General features: G+C 51.9%; 8 protein-coding genes across 8 annotated transcripts; 4 read left to right on the top strand and 4 right to left on the bottom strand.

Annotated features, from left to right (window-relative positions):
• Positions 1 to 1661: 1661 nt before the first annotated feature.
• BDV59DRAFT_205816 (putative MFS transporter) lies at positions 1662 to 3352 on the top strand (the record flags this gene model as incomplete). The annotated part of the gene is made up of 6 exons (XM_073694708.1): positions 1662 to 1673; positions 1731 to 1805; positions 1858 to 2110; positions 2163 to 2204; positions 2252 to 2699; positions 2764 to 3352. 6 exons carry the CDS (start codon positions 1662 to 1664, stop codon positions 3350 to 3352), a joined length of 1419 nt encoding a protein of 472 aa, XP_073543596.1.
• Positions 3353 to 3483: 131 nt separating this feature from the next.
• Positions 3484 to 4842, bottom strand: BDV59DRAFT_210956 (DUF3500 domain-containing protein; the record flags this gene model as incomplete). The annotated part of the gene is made up of 2 exons (XM_073695694.1): positions 4631 to 4842; positions 3484 to 4577 (listed from the first exon to the last, which is right to left on the bottom strand). The coding sequence occupies exons 1-2, from the start codon at positions 4833 to 4835 to the stop codon at positions 3484 to 3486; spliced, it is 1299 nt and encodes a 432-aa protein (XP_073543595.1). The 5' UTR covers positions 4836 to 4842.
• Positions 4843 to 5882: 1040 nt separating this feature from the next.
• BDV59DRAFT_187872 (EthD domain-containing protein) lies at positions 5883 to 7315 on the bottom strand. The gene is made up of 3 exons (XM_073691303.1): positions 6919 to 7315; positions 6230 to 6869; positions 5883 to 6170 (listed from the first exon to the last, which is right to left on the bottom strand). The coding sequence occupies exons 1-3, from the start codon at positions 7044 to 7046 to the stop codon at positions 6132 to 6134; spliced, it is 807 nt and encodes a 268-aa protein (XP_073543594.1). The 5' UTR covers positions 7047 to 7315; the 3' UTR covers positions 5883 to 6131.
• A 109-nt stretch (positions 7316 to 7424) lies between these two features.
• BDV59DRAFT_187870 (zinc-binding alcohol dehydrogenase family protein) lies at positions 7425 to 8923 on the top strand. Its single transcript, XM_073691302.1, has one exon. The coding sequence runs from the start codon at positions 7583 to 7585 to the stop codon at positions 8684 to 8686; it is 1104 nt and encodes a 367-aa protein (XP_073543593.1). The 5' UTR covers positions 7425 to 7582; the 3' UTR covers positions 8687 to 8923.
• Positions 8924 to 9000: 77 nt separating this feature from the next.
• BDV59DRAFT_210955 (cytochrome P450) lies at positions 9001 to 10935 on the bottom strand (the record flags this gene model as incomplete). The annotated part of the gene is made up of 8 exons (XM_073695693.1): positions 9001 to 9184; positions 9243 to 9406; positions 9484 to 9603; positions 9667 to 9957; positions 10030 to 10261; positions 10357 to 10523; positions 10556 to 10596; positions 10677 to 10935. The coding sequence occupies 8 exons, from the start codon at positions 10933 to 10935 to the stop codon at positions 9001 to 9003; spliced, it is 1458 nt and encodes a 485-aa protein (XP_073543592.1).
• A 446-nt stretch (positions 10936 to 11381) lies between these two features.
• Positions 11382 to 13224, top strand: BDV59DRAFT_196192 (alpha/beta-hydrolase; the record flags this gene model as incomplete). Its single annotated transcript, XM_073692680.1, has 3 exons — positions 11382 to 11684; positions 11747 to 11870; positions 11942 to 13224. 3 exons carry the CDS (start codon positions 11382 to 11384, stop codon positions 13222 to 13224), a joined length of 1710 nt encoding a protein of 569 aa, XP_073543591.1.
• Positions 13225 to 15012: 1788 nt separating this feature from the next.
• On the bottom strand, positions 15013 to 18272 carry BDV59DRAFT_187867 (serine/threonine-protein kinase). The gene is made up of 4 exons (XM_073691301.1): positions 17463 to 18272; positions 16560 to 17395; positions 15914 to 16504; positions 15013 to 15857 (listed from the first exon to the last, which is right to left on the bottom strand). The coding sequence occupies exons 1-4, from the start codon at positions 17879 to 17881 to the stop codon at positions 15319 to 15321; spliced, it is 2385 nt and encodes a 794-aa protein (XP_073543590.1). The 5' UTR covers positions 17882 to 18272; the 3' UTR covers positions 15013 to 15318.
• A 324-nt stretch (positions 18273 to 18596) lies between these two features.
• BDV59DRAFT_187864 (uncharacterized protein) lies at positions 18597 to 21288 on the top strand. Its single transcript, XM_073691300.1, has 6 exons — positions 18597 to 18760; positions 18816 to 18884; positions 18947 to 18971; positions 19044 to 20408; positions 20462 to 20898; positions 20949 to 21288. The coding sequence occupies exons 1-6, from the start codon at positions 18674 to 18676 to the stop codon at positions 21246 to 21248; spliced, it is 2283 nt and encodes a 760-aa protein (XP_073543589.1). The 5' UTR covers positions 18597 to 18673; the 3' UTR covers positions 21249 to 21288.
• Positions 21289 to 21367: the final 79 nt, after the last annotated feature.

Below are 21367 nucleotides of genomic sequence, written 5' to 3'. Positions count from 1 at the left end.
CCTTAGTTGGAGAGCCCACATGCTTTTGGCTTCCGAGCATTTCCGACAAGAAGGTCGGGGTTCTAGCAAGGCTTGCTGATTCGGAATATTATGCGTGCTTCGATGCTCTTGCCGGAAATAAGAGCTTGAAATGTCCTACCTAGTATGTTTATATTCACTCTCTTATCTATATTACTAATAAAACTCCCAGGAAACAATTAACCCACATGTGCAAAGAAATTGCACATCTCACTAAAAAGGTCCTGCAACATATGCTCTGCTGAATGGATAGCTAATTCGTCTCCCCCAAGTCTTCATCCACCGCCCTCAAACAGTGGAATAGGATAGTATCCATAGCCAACTATCTGTTTAAACAGAGAAAACTTATAGCGAATGGCGTGCGGCCTTGGATCCCCACTGAAACGAACGATAGGTTATTCGAAGATCATGCTTGGGACTTCATATAAGATGTATGGAGTCATATTCAAGTAGAGGCACTATGGAAGGATACGCCTGTTAAACGACAGGTATCCCTACATTCCAACTCAAGCAAGATACACCGCTAACTGAGTATACAGCTTACTCCACCGTCTAATGAACTAGTTGTTGGTGATACTTATGGAGACAATGATCCCCGCCTCATGATGTATCTGGAGCGCTTTTCTCAACGCAACTGGGCTGTTCTTGTAAAACTTACGATTAGATATGCAGGGCCGTGTTTGGCTGGTCCTATGGCCAAATTCAATGACGAAGCCAATTTGGTAATATTTTCCTTCCATCAAAAATAAATCATGGGCTAACCTTTTTAGCCCTAAAGGACGAGGGACTAGATGCGTGCTATCATGGGGAAATCTCACTGCAAAGGTGCAATACGCCGAAAATATTTCGATGAAGGCTGTTCGAGCTCTTAATACGGCCAAGCGCAGATCGATCACTAGTGACCCTACATACATAGACAATAAAAGGGCCAAGAACCATGGGGAAAAAAAGAACTGGAAACATACAACAGCCGTGATTCGCTGGTGGTCACCCACCCAACTACTAACCGGCCGGCGTGTGGCTTAAGTACGGCTGAGCGGACGGGAAGCCCTGTTCTCCACACCCTATGGTCGTATGTGGTGAAGTCTACTAAACACATGGTTTTATACGGTGATGAGGAAACCGTTATCTGTAGCCCATGGCGTGAATAAATGTATGCTTCCATGGTCAAAGGCTCCCAGCCACTGTAGGCCATTGATACTTAAGAGCTCGGTGCCGTTTATTACGGGACTATACAATGAACGGTCAGATAGACATTCTTTGGTCCGGATTGTTTTGAGCTCTAAGTATATTTGGGTTTATCGTCAGATATTGTCGATACTTGTACCGAGATAGTAGTATCTCCTGGACCGTCATCGGCATTTGAGACGGGTTCCAATTGCTAGCGAAAGGAACTAGACTAACCAAGAGCCGTCTTACGTCCCCGTCTAGCCAGATCCATACGAGTCAGGTGGTCCCGAATGCACCGGCTTATCCGAGGGCCACATCCCGTGCACGAACCAGGGTCTGGCCGATCTGGGGTTAAATCCGGGGTAGACACTCCATCGCTGCCTATATGAGAGCACCTCCCGGCTGTTTTAGGGGGATCTGGGTGTTGCTCTTTGCACAAGGTCGGTCGAGTGTGGATCATGGCGAACACAATCATGGATCCCAAGGTGTGTCACTAGCCACATCGCTTCCAGAAGTATATTTCAGCTAAAAGTAATGATCAGCTCTATCCTCGTCGGGTCCGCTACGCGGCCCTACTGACTCTCAATATCTTCGTGTTCCTAGGGAACATGTACTCGGTAGGCTAGTTGTCGAAGATGTTTGATGTATAATGCTGACGGAGCAAACTAGTCTGGCATCGCTACTGGGTTTCAAAGCCTCGGGGCGGATATGCGTGTCCCAAACAACAAACTATCAGATGTCATCAGCTGGTCTGTACTCTCCATGGGCCTGTCCAACCTCTTCTGGATGCCACTCGCCCTCTGCATTGGCAAGCGGACGGTGGTGTTGATCTCGCTGGCCATGTTCCTTGGGGGATTAATCTGGACTTCCGTTGCGAAGGATTATGGGAGCTTGATCGGGGCTCGAGTATTTGCCAGTTTCGGTTCGTCTTTCTAGTTTATTCCAGGCTTTGGATAGTTATTGACACCCTCTAGGCTTGGGCTCCGTCGAGTCCATCGGCCCCAGCATTCTCGCTGGTACGATCGATCCCTCCCTTGTAGCCCCTCATATCTAACAACCCCAGATATGTTCTACGAGAAGGACTATGCCAGCGCCATGGCTACATATGCCCTCTTCCTCTCCGGCGGAAGCCAAATAGGCCCCGTGATCGCTGGATATCTGATCGAGGCCCGCGGATGGCGCTGGTTCTTCATCCTCTGTGTGATCATCGCCGCCGTCAACCTGGTCACCACCTTCTTCTTCCTGCCCGAGACGCTGTACGAGCCAGACGCCGATGAGCCCTTCACTGAACCCGAGAAAGCAGACGCCGGGCACCTCGAATCCGTGCCGTCCCGTCCGCCGTTCGACTACCGCACACACTGGCGCAACCTGTTCTCCATCGGTCTATCCAAGGGAGCACGCAAGGGCGGCATCTTGAAGTACTTCGCGACGCTGTTTATCCTGCCGCTGCCAATGCTTCTCGTACCGGGCGTGCTCCTGGCCTCGATGATGTACGGCGTCGCACTGGGAGCGTACGTTCTTCTTCACTTCCCCACTAACCCACCTATCATCTACTAACCCGACCCCAATGAACAGTGTGGTCAGTATCTCAACGCTGTGTCCCACGCTGCTCTCCCCACCACCATACCTCTTCTCCTCCGCAGCCCTCGGCCTCTTCACGCTAAGCAGCTTCATCGGCGTCCTCATCGCCTTCCCCATCGCTGGTCCCCTCACCGACCTCCTCTCGCGCGTCCTCCGCAAGCGCAACAACAACATCCATAAGCCGGAGCACCGCATCCCCGCCCTCATTGTGCCCTTCCTCGTCTCCCCCGTCGGCCTGATCGTCTTCGGCTACGCCGTGTCGCGCCAGATGCACTACGCCGTCCCCGCCGTCGGCCAGGCCATGACCGCCGCAGCGCTGACGCTCGTCCCATCCGTGATGCTGTCGTATGTCGTCGACGCTTACCCGCGCACGAGCGGCGAGGCGCTGGTGCTCGTCAATGCGAGCAAGAACGTCGTCGCGTTCGGGCTGTCCAAGGGATCGTACGCCTGGATGGGCATGGAGGGCGTGCGCAAGATGTTCTACGAATTCGCGGGGATCCAGTGGGCCGTGCTGTTCCTCGGGCTGCCGCTGTATGTGTTTGGGCCGTGGGTGCGGCGGCGGATGGAGAAGCTGGGGCTGTAGGGCTCCCCACCTCCCCACATTCCGTTATATGTAGTTAGCAATGCAATACTACGTACACACTACACAAGCACAGAACAAACCGAGGACAGAATATACATGGATGTTCATGACTATCTACATACGACTCGTAATTACAGCGATGGCTTATCCCACACGATCTCCGTGCCGTTGAGCCCCTCGACGGCGGGGATCTGACCGCGCAGGGCGTGGCCGTAGTCACCGCCGTTGGGCATCCGCAGGAGCGTGTGGATGTGGAACTTCTTCGGCTCCTCATTGTTGAGAAAGACGCCAGAGTGGTGGTCGAACTCGACGAGCACGACGGGGCTTTGGATGCGGTAGTAGAAGGGGTCGTGGTCGCCGAAGCCGCCGATCCAGCAGAAGTGCATCTCGGCCTCGTGCTCGCGGATGTGGGCCAGCCGCATCTCGCGCGCCCGCTGCGGCAGGTACAGGAGGTACTGCTCCAGGATGCCGTAGAGGAGGGCCTTCTGGTCGGCGGAGAAGTTGGCGCCGACGGTGATGCCCTCGTAGGGCACCTCGCGGTTGTCGCGGTACGCGCCGCACAGGTGGCGCTGGTCGTCCTTGTTCCAGCGGCCCGGGGGCATGGCCGGGTCGTGCATCTGGGCGAAGACGCGCGCGCGGGCCTGCAGGTCCGGCGAGAGCGACTGCATCAGCTGCAGGCCGAGGGCTTCCTCGACCTGCAGGATGCGGGTGCCGGCGTGCGGGCCGGCGTCGATCTCATTCGGCTCGGCGCCGGTGAACCACGGGGAGGCGACGATCTGGCCGCGGTAGAGGAAGATGTTGAGGCAGAGGTGGTGGCCGTAGAAGGACCAACCCCAGGGGCGGGTGGTGGATGGGCGGCCGAAGAGCACGAAATTATAGGAGAATTCGTTCATGACGGCGGGCGACTCGACGAGCTCGCCCAGGAAATGATTGATGCGCATGGCCTTGATGGCCTTGTCGTAGCCCTCTGGGGAGAGTGTGGCCTTGATGACGGCCAGGATGGCGTCACGGATAGTCGGGGTGACTTCGTCCAGCCGGAGGCCCTTGTGGCTGAGGAGGAATTCCGGGTTGGACCACGTACGCCATTCGGGGCTGTCGATGTGGTAACTCAGCGCGGTCTTCTGGGAGTCGTCGAGGAGGGAGAGGAGGGAGTCGGTGGTGGAGACGATCTGGTCGATGGGGATGCCCTCGTCTTGGAGCGTGTAGAGGTTGGGCCGGACGTTTCCTAGATAGCTGAGTTAGAGGGCTGCGATTGATCACTCCCAAGAAGCGACATACCGTCTGTGGTAACACCCTTGAAAGGCTCCTGCAGTAGCTCCAGCCAGTGCATGTACAGCGCATGCAGCCAGGGCGGCTGGCGCAATGTCTTGAAGTCACGGGCATATTCGTGCGCATCCTGGGTGCGCATCACCTGGAAGCGCTTGAGGCCCAGATCGGGCAGGAATTGGCGGTATTCGCCAGTGGGCGCTTCACGGACAGTCATTGTGAGAGGCGGAGGCAATGGAGGCGAAGAGTTGAGCTGGAGATGGTGGTGAGGGGGAGGGGAAGTCGATTTATACGGAGACGATGGAATATGGATTTCCCCGTGGCGACTCCCCCACGTCGGCTGTGGGGAAATCTGTGGAGAGCGGCTGACGATTTTTCCGCCCACACACGTGGCGACAGACGTCAATTATCATGATTTTTCTTATTGTTAGTAACTTGGTACGATGTATATCAACAATCCCACTGAATTGGAGGGGCTGTACTATGTAGCGTGGGTGTGCAGTGTGCCCTCTCCGTACTATACTTGATGCTCCCGCTCAACTAAAGCCCCGGAATTCCCGACTCGGAGATAATTACCCCAAGCATATCTCTACCTCTCTGCATCCATGGATGGATCTCGGAACGTATGGTCTGATCCACTCACACACCATGGAGATGAGTGGGCGCCGGGTGAACGGAGTATCTGGTCTGGAGAAAACCCTACTACCCGATATCTAGAAACAAGCACCGAACACGAAGGGCAGCATTGTCGCACGACTGACATGGTCACAGGCTGGAGCCGGCACAGCAATTAAAGCTAACATACAGATCATGGAACTGGTGATAGACCAGCGATGGATTCTTGTACTGGAATCGCAAGGAATTTGGACCTTGCGAAGATGATGCAGGAATGGTAAGGTCTCCTGCCAATCAATATTCCCACGATCCAAGAGATCCAGGCGAATATCATCTGGAATCCCTTTGAGAGCTATTGTGATTATCTGACAAGTATGCTAATATCACTACAGACTGTCGCTGAGAACAGGGTTTGAAAACAGGGTAGTATATTGACAACAAGGAGAGATAAAGGGCTACTGGCAGGAGGCAGTTATGTATTAGGGAGACACATGATGTATAGTCAGACCGTGAGTGGCCTAGGCATACAGTAAAACTCGGCTCTAACCATCCCAAATAATTTATTCTCCAAGTAATGCTACCATGTCGCACAGCTATTGGCTGTCAACATACCACGCACAGCATGAACGTCAACTTGATTCTGTGTAATGGCATTCTGGTTATGGTCCACTTATACTTGATCAAACCACTATTAACTACACATCCATCAGGACCTGGGCCTCCTATTCCTGTCCTCTACCTGAGTCCCTCCAATTAGCTAGGCGCTCAAGGCGCAAATTTGCATTGCCATCCTGAATTCTAATTGCTCCAGCGTGTGACCGTGTGAACAACGTGAAGCCTTTTGCCTAGTATACCTTCAAATCTTGAGTTCGGCTAGGTGGTTCGAAAGGACTAATGGTCATTTCGAATTCTTGAAAGGTTGGCGGCTTGCGTCAAACTGTGACAGATGCTTATCAGTAGCTCTAGGGAGCAAAACAGGGGTAGACGCTCACTTACTTTGATATTCTTGGTCTGGTCCAACACCACGGCTCTCTCTCCGAAGGCAATCCAAGTAGCTGACAGATCGAGGGACGTGATCCTTTCTTCGAAATTTTTCTGGGCCTTGCGAATTGCGCTAATTGATCCTTTTCCGCGCAATGCAATGGTAAAAACCAACTGATAGCGTACAGGAAGTTTCCCTCCAAAATAATCGCCGAGGTTGAAATCCTCATCAACCGCCGTATTCACAATCAATGCCTGAACTTCCTCTGATGCATGGCAATCAAGACACTCTACCAGCTCCGAGGTCAGTGTTTCTGTCGGGGTTTCCGGATTGCGCACGGCAACAAAATACATAGCAACGAAGGCGTTCCCCTCCAGCTGGCCCCTCTGAGAGGCACCTCCACTGGATAAAAATCGGGTGTCCTCCCGCACGAACATCGGGAGGACCGCACTGAAGTCAGAAAACTTTGCGGCATCGGGGCCGACTTTCTGGATCACCCATTCCGACTGGAAGACGTGTTGAAGGTGTTCCGGAGAGTCGAAATACAACTCGGTCACATCATCACCGAACGCCCAGGGTGGATGGGCATTGGGTACTTTTTGCGATGTATCGGCATGGTACGCTGCGTCGATGAAATGCGTCTGAAAGTATTTTCTGGGCTATGGTCAGTTTCCACAAAGACGAGGGGGGCGGTGATGTCCACGTTGGGGTCTCAGCGGCAGTTGGTGCAGTGCTGATTGCACCGTGCTTTTGGTAGTGATAATCGAAGAATTCTTCCTTTGTAAGGCCCGCCTTGCGGCGCACAACGACCAGTTGCTTCACTGGGGGCATGGTTTTCTTTCCTATTCCACCGGCCCCGCTTGCAAGGCCCACGGTACCCGGCGATGAGAAGTGCGACGCCTGCTATTTATGGCATCAGAGAGCATGGGCCCGGCGTTAACCAAGCCACTCCACGATACAGGTCGGGTTGGAGTCGATCCGATGGAGAGTGGACCACTTGCGCCCAAATCCAGTACAGGGACGCCATAGCCGAACTTCTCAATAACGTAATATACTTCACGGCTAGAGGCATCAAATCCCCCAATCCTCAGCTTTTCGAGGGCACTGCTGCAAGCTCCTCTCTGCGGAAGACCGTATGATGACAATTGTTCCCCACATGTCCTCAACCCCGTCGGCCCCGCCGGCTCGTCGGAGTTGTATGTGATTCATCTACATTTGGGTTGGTAGCACCAACTTAACCAAGTAATAATACAGGGGCCACTTTCTGCAAGCCGACGGGGTAGCCCATATCTACCGTATCTGATACTGTTATGAACTCCTATCAAGTGATATAACCGCGCTACTTCCGCACTCCCCAACCGCAAGGCATGCGTTTGAGACGAGACGCCTTACCCATGTCCACAATGAGCCCCGCGACAAACACAGCGCTGTACTGCGATGAGAAGCTTTCCTTTGGCATTCGTCGATCGAAGGAAACCTATGCGCCGGAGGTTGGGGAACTCCGCATTGAAACCATCTACTCCGGAGTCAACCCAGCCGACGTGAAGCATGCCACGCTACTCGGCATCTACCCGGCCGTTCTGGGTTACGATTTTTGCGGCAAGGTCGTTGAAGCCCCGACAGGCTCTAAGTTTCAGCCTGGGGATCTAGTTGCAGGGTACACGCCCACTGGAGTTGGTAGACCAGCAAAATATGGCACACATCAACAGCACTTAGTGTGCCCCGAGGACATGCTCTTTTCAGTGCCTCCAAATCTCCCTCCCGACCATGCGGCATGCTTGAGTGTCGTGACAATGACAGCGTGTGATGCGCTTTACAATATCTTCAAGTTCCCGCTTCCAGCAGATAACGCGGGGGCCAAGGAACCGCGCCCACTCCTCATTTGGGGTGCATCCAGCAGTGTTGGGCTCTCAGCCGTTCAACTTGCCAGAGCGAGTGGCGTATACCCAATCCTTGTGACAGCATCGCCGAAGAATCATCCACTTCTGTTGCGTATGGGTGCGACACGTTGCTTTGACTATAAGTCCCCCAACGCCGCCTCGGAAATACGGTTAGCCCTGGAACAGGAGCAATGGGGGCCTATCCTGTACGGATTTGATACGGTCGGAAGTGAAGCGGGCGTTGGCTCAGCACAATTAATGGCAGGATGTGTTTCCCACGACGCGGAACTTGTATCTGTAGTTGTGCAACAGGACCCTCGGTTTAAAATGCCATTCGCAACTACCAACAGCGACGTGACACTTCACGTCAGGGGAGTTCCGCATCCGATCACAATTCCTGCGCGGAAAACGGATTACGAGCACGCGTGGAAGGCTTTTCAGTGGGCTGTTGTACATTACGGCTCTGACTTCGAGTTTCCTTCCGTGGAAATTTCGAAGGGGAGTGCAGAAGATGCTCTAAACCAACTGGAGATGATAGCTAGCCATGGCCGGGGCTTGGGGAAGTTGGTGCTACAGCACCCACTGCAATAGTGGAATGTATATGATACGGGCATCCTAAAGCAAAGTATTACAATATCGATAGCCCAAGAGAAAGGCTACAACGTCAAGGATGCTGGAAATGTCCTGCGAGTGGGGCCGCAAAAGTGATATTTGAAGCGTAGAGCAGTGTGGCAATTGAATTCAATGTAACGGATGCTCGCACTTGTGTCGGCATATAACTATATATAAAACTACTGCAGATCGAGTGATTATGGAAATTAAGGCTTGAAAGTTAATGATCTGGTTCCTCAACATCCATGCCTTCATAGGAAATTTCAATGCCTAACAAAATCATGCACTGCCGACTAAGCCTTCATCTCGCTATCGTATGTTTCCGCGACTCTGGAGAATTTCAAAGGCAAACCAGGCTTCGAGTACTCCATGGTAAATAGATCTTTTCTCCGAGGGGGGCGAAAACCTGATGGGAGACTGATGTCGAAGTTTCTGAATAGATACGCCATTACAATCGTAACTTCCGCATAAGCGACACTATAGATAGCTATTAGCGATATATTGACGAGAGAAAAGGTGATAGGGAACTGCGAACTTTTGACCGATGCACATCCGAGCGCCTTTAGAAAATGTGCAGAGATACTGCTCTAGAGGTTTGGCTTCCGGGTGAAGCCAACGGTCGGGGTTAAAGACGCGGGCATCAGGACCCCAAATCTCCTCACTAGTATGCATTGTGTAGGCTGACATGGAAACGATTGTCTTGAGAAGATTATTAGGATGAATGCTTCGGCATCGAGCACAAGCCCATATTACATGATTAGGTAGGGGGCACTCACACTTGGCGGGATGACTTGGCCATCGACGACGAACGGCTGAGGAAGATCATGCGGAACGACTCTGGGAAGACGCCCTGGTACAGGTATGGCAATCCTGAGAGATTCCTTGACACAGGCAGACTGGCCGATGCTTAGCCAATGTATCGGCACAATCATTCGTGCATTCGGGACGCTCTCACTTACCAAGTAAGTCAATTTTTCCAGTTCCGAAAGATGAAGGAGCGAAGAGTCATCAGAACTTATATCTTCCCTGCGCACTGAATTTACCAGCTTGGACTGAATTGCTGGGTTTGACAGGATATTCATTAATCCAGCAGTGAGAGTTGACGCCGTAGTGTCTGCCCCCGCAATTAGAATATCAAGGGCCTCAGTGACCTTAAGGTTATGTGGCAGGGAAGACAGATTGTCAAATACAACAGGATGAGATGTTGTGTTTCCGTGAAGTTCATAGTGCTCAAGACAGCTTTCCGCAAACTATGTAGATAGAGTTCTCTTTTAGTATCTCCTCGGCCAAATGATATGCAGGATACGAAACACAGGACTAACCTTCAACATTTTGACCACATTCACGATATGCGGATCTATGAGGCTTATGACGTGCAGAGGAACAATGGCTAAAGCTTTTCGAGCGATAGGCCACTCCTGCATTTTCCAAAGGCTTCGCGCAACGGCGTCAAATGCGGCAAGAAACCAAGATTCGAAAGTATTTTGACTGTCCTCTAGCATGTCCGCTGATTTCGCAAAGGCAAACTCCATAATTATCTCTGTGGTAAGGCATCTGCAATTCTTGCTGTCTTAGCGATATTCCAGTGCTGCCGGGCAATCTGTTCCTCCCAAATGCCTCAGATCCATCAGGGCAACCTCGAAACTGACCTAAACGCATCATAAACATTGATACCATGAGTACCTTGCAGGTACTGTATCTTTTTCATCAAGACCACTGTCCTTTGGTGAATGATAGGCTCGAGCTTGAGGACTCCCGCCCGGGAGAAGAAGGGATTCAGCAGCTGTCGGCGTTCTCTATGCTTTTCAACGTCGATCTCCGTGAAGACTGTATGGGGCGTGTTGAAACCATATGCAGCTCGTTGGGACCAATCCGTAATGCCTTTGTTTCTATATCCGGTCGAATATCGGGACTAGCATCTGATTCTCCTAATAATCGGGATAACGTCAAAGCCAGGTTTGGAGCCCACGATATTCTTTATGAAGTTTTTCGAGTTCTTTCTCGGGAAAGCCACGTTCTGTGACTCGGTAGATCCAATGCCGTGACGTAGCGGCTGCTGAAGGACCAGGGAAGCGACACAACGGATGCCAGGTACGATAGTAGAGGGGCTTGAGGAAAAAGACAACAACTACGAGGATGGCAATTGTTTCGGTAAAAATAATGCCAAGTTTACTGGTTAGGTGTCCCTCCGCCATCCAGCCCCTCAGATTGTAGTAAAGGCTCGTCATCTTGGTGAAGGTGGCCACTTGAAACATCCCACCTAAGCCATTTGGTTTACAAAATTGACGACCATCATTTATAATATTTTCCATGTTAATCAGCGGGTCCTCCAGTTCCGGTTATCGTCATTGGGAGCTTTGAATAACAAGCTACAGTATGGCATGGTGGGGAACATATTCTATTTCGTCCCCACGGTAATGGATACGTATCCCCGCCGGCCCGGCGGGGAATACATAGTGGAACTCTATAGTGATCCGCATCCGCTTAGTCAACTAACTACAGAGGTGGTAAGTTAGTTAACATCTCCTCCGAGTGAATTAAGTACTTAAGTCAGGAACAAACGGGCCACATATGCACGCTGGAGTGCAGAGACCAGTGTGAGGAGCCTTCGGATCTGTCTTTTGCTAGCTTTGCGATCTATCGTACAATCTCGTCCCATATTATTCGCTTGATCATGGCTGTGACACGCCCAAAATACCAGACATGGACGTCGGATGTGGAAGGGTATACTCGGACCAAACATGTCTATGTGCCCATGCGTGATGGGATTGAGCTTTGCGCCGACCTTTTCCTTCCGTTTGCTGCGTCAAAAGAGGGCAGTAAGGTGCCTGTGATCTGCAGCCTGGGACCCTACGGCAAAGATATCCATGCCTCAAGCTTTGGCCTGCCGAAAACGCATATTTATGCGGAAATGTATAAGCATATATCACCGTTAGGCCCCGATGCCGCCTTTGAATTATGTGAACCGACTATCTGGGTATGTACAACCTATAGGCACGTTGACTGGTGGCCCTGTACTAAGTCTCTTCCTATCGATAGTGTGGGAAGTACGGTTATGCCCTTCTTCGTGTCGATACGCGTGGAATCGGAGGCAGCCAGGGCAAGTTGGACCCATTTGGCTTGGAACGCTCTGTCCAGCTTCAGGCAGACGCGGAAGGACAAGGTATTTTATTCGTGCTATCCAACCCTATAGAAGCTCAGCGGACGTCTGACTCCTCGTTCTGTCATGATTAGATCTGTACGACATTGTCGAATGGGCAGCGGCACAATCTTGGTGTACCGGCAGAGTGGCCTTGTCGGGAATTAGTTATTTTGGGATGGTTGGTTACTGGGCGGCCATGCAGAAGCCCCCTCACTTAGCCTGCGTCATGTCGTACGAATCAGCCTGTAGCATGTACCAGGCAGCCCGACGAGGAGGAATTTATAGCAACAACTTCCAGTCACACTGGTATCACAACATTGTCATTCCCTCTCAGGGTGGAAGGAACGAAGGTGTTCTCGGTGAAAAAGAGCTCGTTGCAAATAGAGTGGACTTCCCCAGGTTGCTTTCAGAGACTGAATATCCGACAGACGGAGTCTGGTCAGTGCTGGAAAAGGTCCGCAAGTTGTCAGATATTGAAGTCCCGTTCTACTCAGCAGGAAACTGGACGGACCCGGAGCTCCATCTACCTGGAAACATTCGGGCTTTTAACAGTATAAGCTCCAAGCACAAGTGGCTCGAAATGCACACTGGTAATCACATAGGAGCCTTCTACGAGCCAGAACATATCGAACTACAAAAGAGGTTTCTCGACTGCTTCCTTTTCGGCAAAACGGACAATGGAATGTTTGACGTTCCTCGAATTCGACTACTACAGCATCATGGCACCGAGACCTTTTATCGAGAGAATGAAATTGCTTTCCCCCCACCAGATGCTGAACATGTCAGCCTTTACTTAACCCCCAAAAAGGGCTTGTCGCTTGAAAGACCTGCTGGGGAAAGGGCTGCCTTCACCTACCGAGCTCCCAGGGATAATATCGTCTTTAAACTAGACTCTGCATTCTCCGAGTCATTTGAGCTTCTAGGCTCACCATACTTGGAGCTGGAGGTCAGCACGACGGCTCAGGATTTGGATCTTTTTATCTACCTTCGTGCGCTTGATCAGAATGGGGATACTATATTTTTGAAGGGTAACCACGGTGAGCCCATGGACAGTTTTGCTCGCAGTTACTTCCGTCTGTCGCATCGAGATGAGGTTGCGACCAACTTTATCAAAGAGAAGATTCTGTGTCAGCCTCAGCTTCCGCCTTCCGACGTTGTTCCCACAAAGGTCTATTCTGTGCTGGTTCCCCTGTATCCAGCGGCGTTTCTATTTGACCAGGGGCAGAAAATCACTCTGGAGGTTGGCTCAGTAAATACACCAAGCACGATTCTCCCTATGCGGCATGAGGGTGGTGACAGGACTATTGAACGGTTTGAGGGCGAAAATGTTGTTTTCTCGCACGGCCGACTTGTTCTTCCCCGTGTGAGGAGGTGATCTGGTTAGATTTTGTTATTCTCTTTCATTTCCTCCCCCCACCCCTTTTTCATATGTGTCAACATAGCCATGACGGGAACTATATATAGTCGTACCTGAGATAGGCATGACTAGAATCACATCAAGGTCGTTCAATGAACAGCGGGTCAATATGACAAATTTTCATGGATTTAGCTACAGACCATCCTTCAATCCGGTAGAGGTTTGGCAGTTGAACTACGTACTACTACGAATTTTGTGGCGGCCAAAGCATGGTTGACTAAGCGGCACAAAAGTTGGACTTGGCACGGCACAATGTCGGGAAGGCCATGGATGATTCGTCGCTTGACCAAGTGTCTCTCGCTCAATGTCTCCTCTTGCGTGATGTGAGCCTCGTATTCAGCGGATATCAAGACGACATCCTTGCTTCGCAGTATCAAAAAAATATGCTAGTTACGATTGCTCAGTCACTTGTCTCAGAAAATGCTACATCTATGGATATTCCACCATTAAACGCCTCTTCTCCTCAATTCTATAGTTCATGGCATCGATGGGTCACATCCGAGACACGAAAGAGAACTGTATATTGTATTTGGGGTGAGTATACCAGCGCTAAAACTCCCAGACATAAGGCTAAGGCTTAATCTTCCCTCAGTCTTATGTAGAATGTTTTCATCTAATTTTCGGGGACATGTCCTCGTCACTGACCCTGGACCATCTCCGGATAGCCCTCCCGAGTAGTGATGAGCTATGGAAGGCTACACCCTAAGAATGGCACCAAAAGCTCCTCGCGAACGGAAGTATGTGCATCCTAAATCCGTCTATATGAGACGTTAGTACTCTCCACTTTCTGTCTCTTTAGCTATTTCACATTCCTGGAGTTTGAAAAAGGTGTTCCTTGACCCTCGGTGTATCGATCATTTAATTGACAATACTTCGAGGCTGAGGGACCTAGTGATATTCCTCACTTTTTACGTCGAGGAACGGCGGGTTTTAGGATCTTCCCAGCCGTGGTTTGCCACCGAACGCTCGCTCGATACACATGCTCGTGCATTTTTTGAATGGCCAGAGGATCTCATCTCCCTGAAAACCTCCATAGACCTGTCGGACACTGCGATCCTATCCTCGAGCGATACGAGTTGCTGGTGACCGCATATCAGAACCCACTGAACCATTCCCTGAAAGTAGTCTATCACACCATAAGCATCCTTCGACGCATCCCGCTACGCTGCTTGTATGCCCTAAGCGGATGGCAGGCCAATCAGGAGCAAATGGGCGTCGCGGCAATCAGCCTTTCGCAATGGATGCAAGAAAACCCGATTTTTGGAAGAGAAAGTCTTCTACATGCGGTTTCACTGTACACCGATCAATATGACGCAGCGAGCGGTGCCGGGTTTTGCTATCTGGCGTTCCTCATTGCAACACTCTATATTTGCGCCTATTGCAACCTTGCTGTGGAGAGGTTTGGACAGTTAGATAAATCCTGTCATCCTCTGCGTTTGGATAGACCTCTCCTGCCTTGCGAGAAGAGCTCTTGGATACTGGGGATGTCGGACAATCCTATATACCTTAAAGGCGTGGGCATACTGGTTGGCCAAGAGAGTGCATTACGTGTGCTCAAGGGGTTCCGGAAATCTTTGCATAGTCACAGATCATGGCCGTCTCTTCCCTATGGTCTAATATTCGCGGTGTCGGAGATTATAGAAGGGCGGTTTGCATCATACGCGAGACACAACGGGCGCAGTCACCTACACTGAAGTATCTTTTGGGATAGATTTTATTCATGTCCCTTAACCAAATTAGCGAATCTTTCTCTTATGATACCATATTTGAAGCATGTGATTATTTATTAAGTAGGCACTAAGCGCTTAGGGAGCGGTGGTCGGTAATATGAAACACTCACTGAGCAACCCTTGAGCGCGCTCACTAAAGTGACGGTGTCCTGAGGAGGAAGTCTACCGTACAGTCGGGCTCGAAAATCAAGTACGTATAGGTACATATATCCAGTCAAGGAACAAGATACGCTGACATGCAAGATATCCGCCGAAACTTCCAAAACGCCCCTAATGCACCGAGCCCATTGCGCCGAAAACCCCAACTTCATTAGTTGTTCGTCTAGCTGGCCACCGCCAATTGGGCCACCAGGTCCGATGCCACGTCCAGGAACGGATACGGGCTCGTCACCTCCTTCTCCTTGTTGCGGTAGCGTTTGCTGATCGGGTGCCACTCAGTGTCGCCCTCGGCGCGGATCACGTTCTGATACCCATCACATTTGAAGTCCACCATGTAGTTGTTTGCCTCTAGCTGGTAGAGTTGAATGTCGACAAATACCCACACGCCGTAGGTCACCCGGGAGATTGGGGGATGTTGCGACACCGATGATGGCCCAGAAGAACCTCCATGTTCCGTGGCGCCCTGTTGTTTCTCGTCCAGCGAGGATGGCCCCGTGCTGAGATGGAATCGACGTCGGAATTCCCCCAAATCACTACGACTACTGTTCACGCTACCCGACGTACCCGGGGCGCGAATGCCTTCTTTCAGCAGGCGCGCCCGGATGAACCACGGGTCTTTCGGAACGTAGTAGTCGGACGGGAGGTCGGGATATTTGGTCTGGAGAGGTTTCTCGTCAGGGGGAAGATCACCTATTTGGGTACCTGTGACGATTAGGATTAGGTCCGGAAGTAATAATTAGGGGTGGATGTAGGCGAACCTGATTCAGCCGGCTGAATATCCCAGATTCCGCCCTGTGCGGCAATTGCTTTATACAGATACAACATCGCCTCGTAGGGTTGGTTGCGCGAGCGAATACCAAACTGCCATTTGCGGGTCTTTTTGGGTAGATGCTGCGCGCTCCGGCCCTCCGGTGGGTCGAACCGTAGTTGTTCGAGATCGACAATGCTCCGGGAATGCGGTTTGAGCGCCCGGGCGATCGCCTCCTGATCCTGCTGGGTGTTTTGTCCATCATCGTCAGCGCGTGCGCGCTCTTCCATCAGTTTGTCCGCCGCACGGGCCCGTTGTTCGCGCTCGCGCTCGCGTTGTTCCATCAGTTGCTCGTGCACATAAGGCAGACTGGTGGGTAGGATGCGGACATGGCTGACACGCGGCTGTTCGATATCAACCGAATCGTCGGGAAGTTGCATCGATGGACGGTGGGAGCCACTCCGAGTTCTCGTGGGAAGTCCCGGTGGCGGTCCTTGTGGGCGAGGAGCAGCGGGCCGGCCAGCTGCTGCAGGTGGAGCGGGAGATCGAGAGGGAGGGGGAGAAGGGGATACAGGGCCCATCATGTTCTCGTCAGTGGGTGCTGTGATACGTTAGAACTGACGGGTGCGTGTACGGGCTGCCGCGGAAGCACTTACAGTTCGTTTGCATCATCTCATTTTCAACGATGATGAAGAAGGCATCTTTGATGGCACTTGGTTCGGGATTTCGGAGGGCATCCTCAATATCGTCTCGTGCGTACCCCATACTGCGTTCTAATTTGGAAATGGCCACTTGGTTGATCTTATGCTGTGCTGACAGAGGCTTCCCAGGTGCCAGCTTGCGGGGGTCGATCGCCTTGCTCGGGTCAACCCCAGTGGCGATGAACTCCTCCGGAGGTGGCTGCAGATATTTCGGAAGATCTTGGAGAAACCAGGGGTCCTGGCGGATTTCTGGGATCGTGATTCGATGGACGGGATGGACTTGGAGCATGGATCGGATTAATCGCGCCGCCCCGGAAGAGATATACGGAGGCATATGGAAGTTTCCGGCGGCGATTTTCTTGAAAAGGGCGGGGATGTAGTCGTCGTCGAAGGGAAGACGTCCGACGAGCAACACGTATAGGATGACACCACAACTCCAGACATCGACCTCGGGACCGGCATAGAGTTTCCCCGAGATGACCTCAGGGGCGGCGTAGTTTGGGCTGCCACAGCTGGTCTTGAGGAAATTCCCATCAGTCATGATATTACTCAACCCGAAGTCGGCGATCTTGACGTTCTTCTCGCCGTCGATGAGGAGATTCTCCGGCTTCAAGTCGCGATGGACGATCTTATGACGATGACAGTACTCGACGGCGCAGATGATTTGTTGGAAGAACTTGCGGGCTTCGGTGTCGTTGCATCGACCTCGCTTGACCAGGTAGTCAAACAGCTCTCGTTCCGCATATTCCAAGACCATGACGATGTCGCTTTTGGTGGCGATGACGGTGTACCTGGTTGGGGAATCATCGTTAGTTCCAAAGTAGGAGTTTCACCCACCCTTCCGCGTTGAATACGTACAGTTTGATGATGTGAGGATGGCGGAGGAGCTGCAGATATTGAATCTCGCGCTCCACGCGACCAACCATGTCCCGGGAGAGCAACTTGCGGCGGGAGATGATCTTGAGAGCGACCTGACGACCGCTCGGCTGATGGATGGCCAGTTTGACCTTGCCAAAAGAGCCCTCGCCGAGGATTTTGATGGTATGATACTGATCGAGACGCTGCATGTCCCTCATGGTGGCGGGGGACTGCATGGAAGGATCGCCGCCCTTCCCGGGAGGACGAGACGGAGGCGGCATGGCCATGGCAGAGGGGTTGTTGGAGGGAGGAGGAGGAGCAGATCTGCGATCACGCTCAGAGGGTCGGTCTCGAGGACGATTGCGATCGAAGGAAGGGAGGGAGACGGAAAGGTCTTCGTCGTCGAAGGCGGCGGCCATGCTGGGCTACCGAGCTTTTCGGGCCAGAGTGGAAACAGGCCAAGTGGAAACGTTGACGTGATAGACAGTGTGATTGGCGATAAGGCGGGCTTATCACAACGGAGAGGAAAAAAGTTCCCAGTATTACGGTTAATCGGGGGAGATCAAGAGAACCAGAGGAAATCTAAGCAGGAGATGGCTTCCATCCAGCCAGAATGCAAGAAAAGGGGAAGAAGGCTAAGAAAGAGTTATGGAAGTGGACCGTGGACGGGGAAGGATGAGAACAGGGAGGGCGGACTATGGAGGAGGAGGAGTCATCACCGAAGAGTATACGAGGATGGGGGCATCTAGGAGAGGGGAGGGATCAATGGGAGGGTATACCGAAGAGAAGAGATGCAGGGAAGAAGAGAAGAGAAGGAGAAGAATGAGGAAGAAGAGAAAGTCGAGGTCGAGAAGAAGCGGGGCACGGAGTTCCCGATTGGGAAAGGCCAGACTGCTGCCAGCAATAAAGTCATTGCTGTAGAGATCGATACGACATGGTGGAGGTGATGTAGAGATATCGTATAACCCCGATAAATATTATAACCGTCACTACTAGTAGTATCATCGACCTAATCAAGGTGGTTGTAGAGATGAAAGCAGACGATGCCTGGCTACTCAGGCAGAAGTCACCTGCCTGTGGGGAAGCCCAATCGGGAAAGCTGCGCCAGAGCTCCAACTTCACCATCTCGTCTCTTCATCTCTCTCCCTCTCTCCCCTCTCATATGTTCCTCTCATACTCTCCTCCTCATCCTCCTCTCACATGAACCCACCATGACGTCTGAACCCTCCGAGGATGCCATCGCCAACTTTGTGAGCTTCACTAGCACCTCCCGCGAACAGGCCATTACCTTCCTCAAGGTCAGCATGATGCAGATCCTATGCCTTTCTTTTCCGACCCTGACGCTTGCTCCAGGCGAACAATCTAGACTCCAACAAAGCCATCAATGCATACTTCGAAGATCCTACGGGCCCCCAACCGGAGGTAATCATCGCCGCACCTGATACCCGCCCGGATCTACGGACTGACACCCTATCCTCTGTTAGCCCGCCAGCTATCAATCCAACCCCTGTATGCACTGCGCCTCCGTCGACAATATCATATCCCACATCGTTCCCTTATTCTAACCCACTTCACCACTAGCCTTCCATATCGAGCATCCGGATCCCCTCCCTGACCCCACCTTGGCAGCACCCTCGCGCCCGCCATCGACGCTAGACCTCAAGGAACAATCGCAAACCTCCAATTATTCCACAGCGAATCCCTCCGCTGCACAGTCGACCCCGGCTGAGACAGGCAAGGGTCTGACGCTGGCGGAACGGGAGGAACATGAGCTGCAGCAAGCCGTGGCCATGTCTTTGAACCAGAACCTCGGCCAACAGGAGACCGGTGTCACCTCGGCCAACCAGTCCAAGTTTGCCAAAGCTACTCGCGACCACTACGATGAAGGGAGCTGGGCCGTTACCTTGTTTAATTCGAGTAGTCGCGAAATCGTCATCAGTCCGGATCCCGCAGACCGCAGACGGGTGGAAAATGAGCCCGCCTTTCTTCGCCCGTCCCAAGACAACCTCTACCTCGGTGGACTGTTGACTATACTCCATGCAATTCCCCTGTCTCGTGAGGCGCTCCTTCTTCGGCATCGAACCCTCTCCGATTATGGCCATGATCCTCAGTGGTGGAATGGACAACCAATCAATCTCCCCAAGATCGTCACAATGCACGATGCGCACCACGGTGACGTAGAATGGGATGATATTCTCTATGAAACTCAGCGGCTAATGGCCTTTCTTGACTCGACAAACCGTGCCTTTGGAAGTGCCGATGCGCTTGCCAACCTGAAGGGCATGCCTTCCTACGAGTCCGAAGCCAGCATCGGTAAGGCACTCCAAGCATGGCAGGACGCTGCCGTTCGTGCCGACCCGGGGAATCAGCTCGCTGCCATATTCTCGTCGACGGCGTACAAGAACCCTCTCACGGATATGGAGTACGACTCCCCTGTTCATACTGACTTCTCCACCCTGGAATCATTTGTGGAACCTGAACACGGTCAAACCCTGTATGACGCTTTGGACCGTACCATCTGGGCAGATCAACCAGGTGAAGAGCTTGATGATGTGTGGTTGGAGCATATTGCGGAAGTTTTCACCATCCGACTGGACAGTTCTGATTCTTCCAAGCCAGTCGATGTCAAGATACCCGCAACCTTCTACCCGGATCGCTACCTTGCCAGCTGTAGGGAAGCATCCCGCGAATTCAGGGCGAAGAAACTGAGATTACGTGAGGACATTGTCAAGATCGATAACCTGGCCAACCGTTTCTCAGTCACTAAGTCAATCGCAAATAAGGGTCTTACTTCGAAGGAAGTCTTGCAAAGGGCTAGCGTAGCTGTCGCTACACTACCACGGAGTTCTGAAAGTGCGGAGAAAGATGGACAGACCTCGACAGAGGCGGAACGGATAGTGAATGAACTCCGTCATATTTGTACGAAGCTGGAAGATAAACTACAAGGTGGGTGCTGGCATCCCATAGATCTCCAGACTCCACTAACATTATCTCGAAAGAATTGGAACGCAGAAAACACGACGCCATGGAAACTCTCCGCAATTACTCAAGTACCCTAACAGAGCCACCAGCTTCCCCGAAGGGGCCAAGCCATCACAAGTATACGCTCCGGGGTGTCTGTACTGAACCGCATATAACCTACGTTCTTCGTCCTTACGACTCTAAAAGCGATCCTGGTGATGACGACTCAGAACCTCGATGGCAGTGGTGGAGAATTAGCTTCTCCACAGAAGATGCGAAGACGCGCCATGCTGAGTCGGGTAACCCGGAGCATGCTGCTCCGAAGAATGCAGATGTCATAGGTTATACTGCCCGTAAAATTCGGGAAATTGAGGTCCTTCGGGCGGCGCGCGATGAGTCTAAGAGTGTTCTCCTTGTTTACGCCAACGACAATGCGCTTAAGATTCCTGTCGAGCAAGGCCCATCTCAACTTCTCGTAAGATGACTCTTCCGTCATTGCAATGTAGATTCAGCTAACAGGACCAGAAATTCGTGGCCGCAGACAATAAAGCCTTTGAGGCCGAATTCCAAGAATCTCCAGATACTGAACAATCATGTGGTGCTCGCGTCGAGAACCTGATGGACATCGACGAGCCTATTTTAGCTGACCAACCAAGCAATCTAGGGGAACCTAACCCTTCCAAGGTCAATGTATTTGACTACCAGGTTCCTCATTTCGATGAAGAGATGGGCGAGGCACAGGAAATGCAAGAGAAGGGCGGACGTCCTTTATTAGGTCTCTCTAAAACAAACCCTACCGTGGACGATACCACACATGGCACATAGCACATGCAACTATATAACGGAATCAAACCCTCATTTAGACGTCTTTTGGGACTACTTGCGTAAGATTCTCCATGTGTAATGGGAAGCTTAGCATGTGATCGAGTGATGCCAAGCCCGTC

Source organism: Aspergillus ambiguus, assembly GCF_047715705.1.
Source record: "Aspergillus ambiguus strain CBS 117.58 unplaced genomic scaffold BDV59scaffold_50, whole genome shotgun sequence".
Taxonomy (NCBI): domain Eukaryota; kingdom Fungi; phylum Ascomycota; class Eurotiomycetes; order Eurotiales; family Aspergillaceae; genus Aspergillus; species Aspergillus ambiguus.
The sequence above is the reverse complement of the archived record's forward strand: the minus strand, read 5'-3'. Positions and strand labels throughout refer to the sequence as shown.

Coding starts and splice junctions, on each gene's coding strand:
- BDV59DRAFT_187864 (XM_073691300.1), top strand. CDS start 18,674: ATGACGTCTGAACCCTCCGAGGATGCCATCGCCAACTTTGTGAGCTTC. Junction 18,761..18,815: donor AGGCCATTACCTTCCTCAAG/GTCAGCATGATG, acceptor CGCTTGCTCCAG/GCGAACAATCTAGACTCCAA. Junction 18,972..19,043: donor CAGCTATCAATCCAACCCCT/GTATGCACTGCG, acceptor CTTCACCACTAG/CCTTCCATATCGAGCATCCG.
- BDV59DRAFT_187870 (XM_073691302.1), top strand. CDS start 7,583: ATGCGTTTGAGACGAGACGCCTTACCCATGTCCACAATGAGCCCCGCG.
- BDV59DRAFT_187872 (XM_073691303.1), bottom strand. CDS start 7,046: ATGCCCCCAGTGAAGCAACTGGTCGTTGTGCGCCGCAAGGCGGGCCTT. Junction 6,870..6,918: donor ACTGCCGCTGAGACCCCAAC/GTGGACATCACC, acceptor ACCATAGCCCAG/AAAATACTTTCAGACGCATT. Junction 6,171..6,229: donor ACCAGACCAAGAATATCAAA/GTAAGTGAGCGT, acceptor CATCTGTCACAG/TTTGACGCAAGCCGCCAACC.
- BDV59DRAFT_187867 (XM_073691301.1), bottom strand. CDS start 17,881: ATGGCCGCCGCCTTCGACGACGAAGACCTTTCCGTCTCCCTCCCTTCC. Junction 16,505..16,559: donor TGAGATGATGCAAACGAACT/GTAAGTGCTTCC, acceptor AACGTATCACAG/CACCCACTGACGAGAACATG. Junction 15,858..15,913: donor TATTCAGCCGGCTGAATCAG/GTTCGCCTACAT, acceptor TAATCGTCACAG/GTACCCAAATAGGTGATCTT.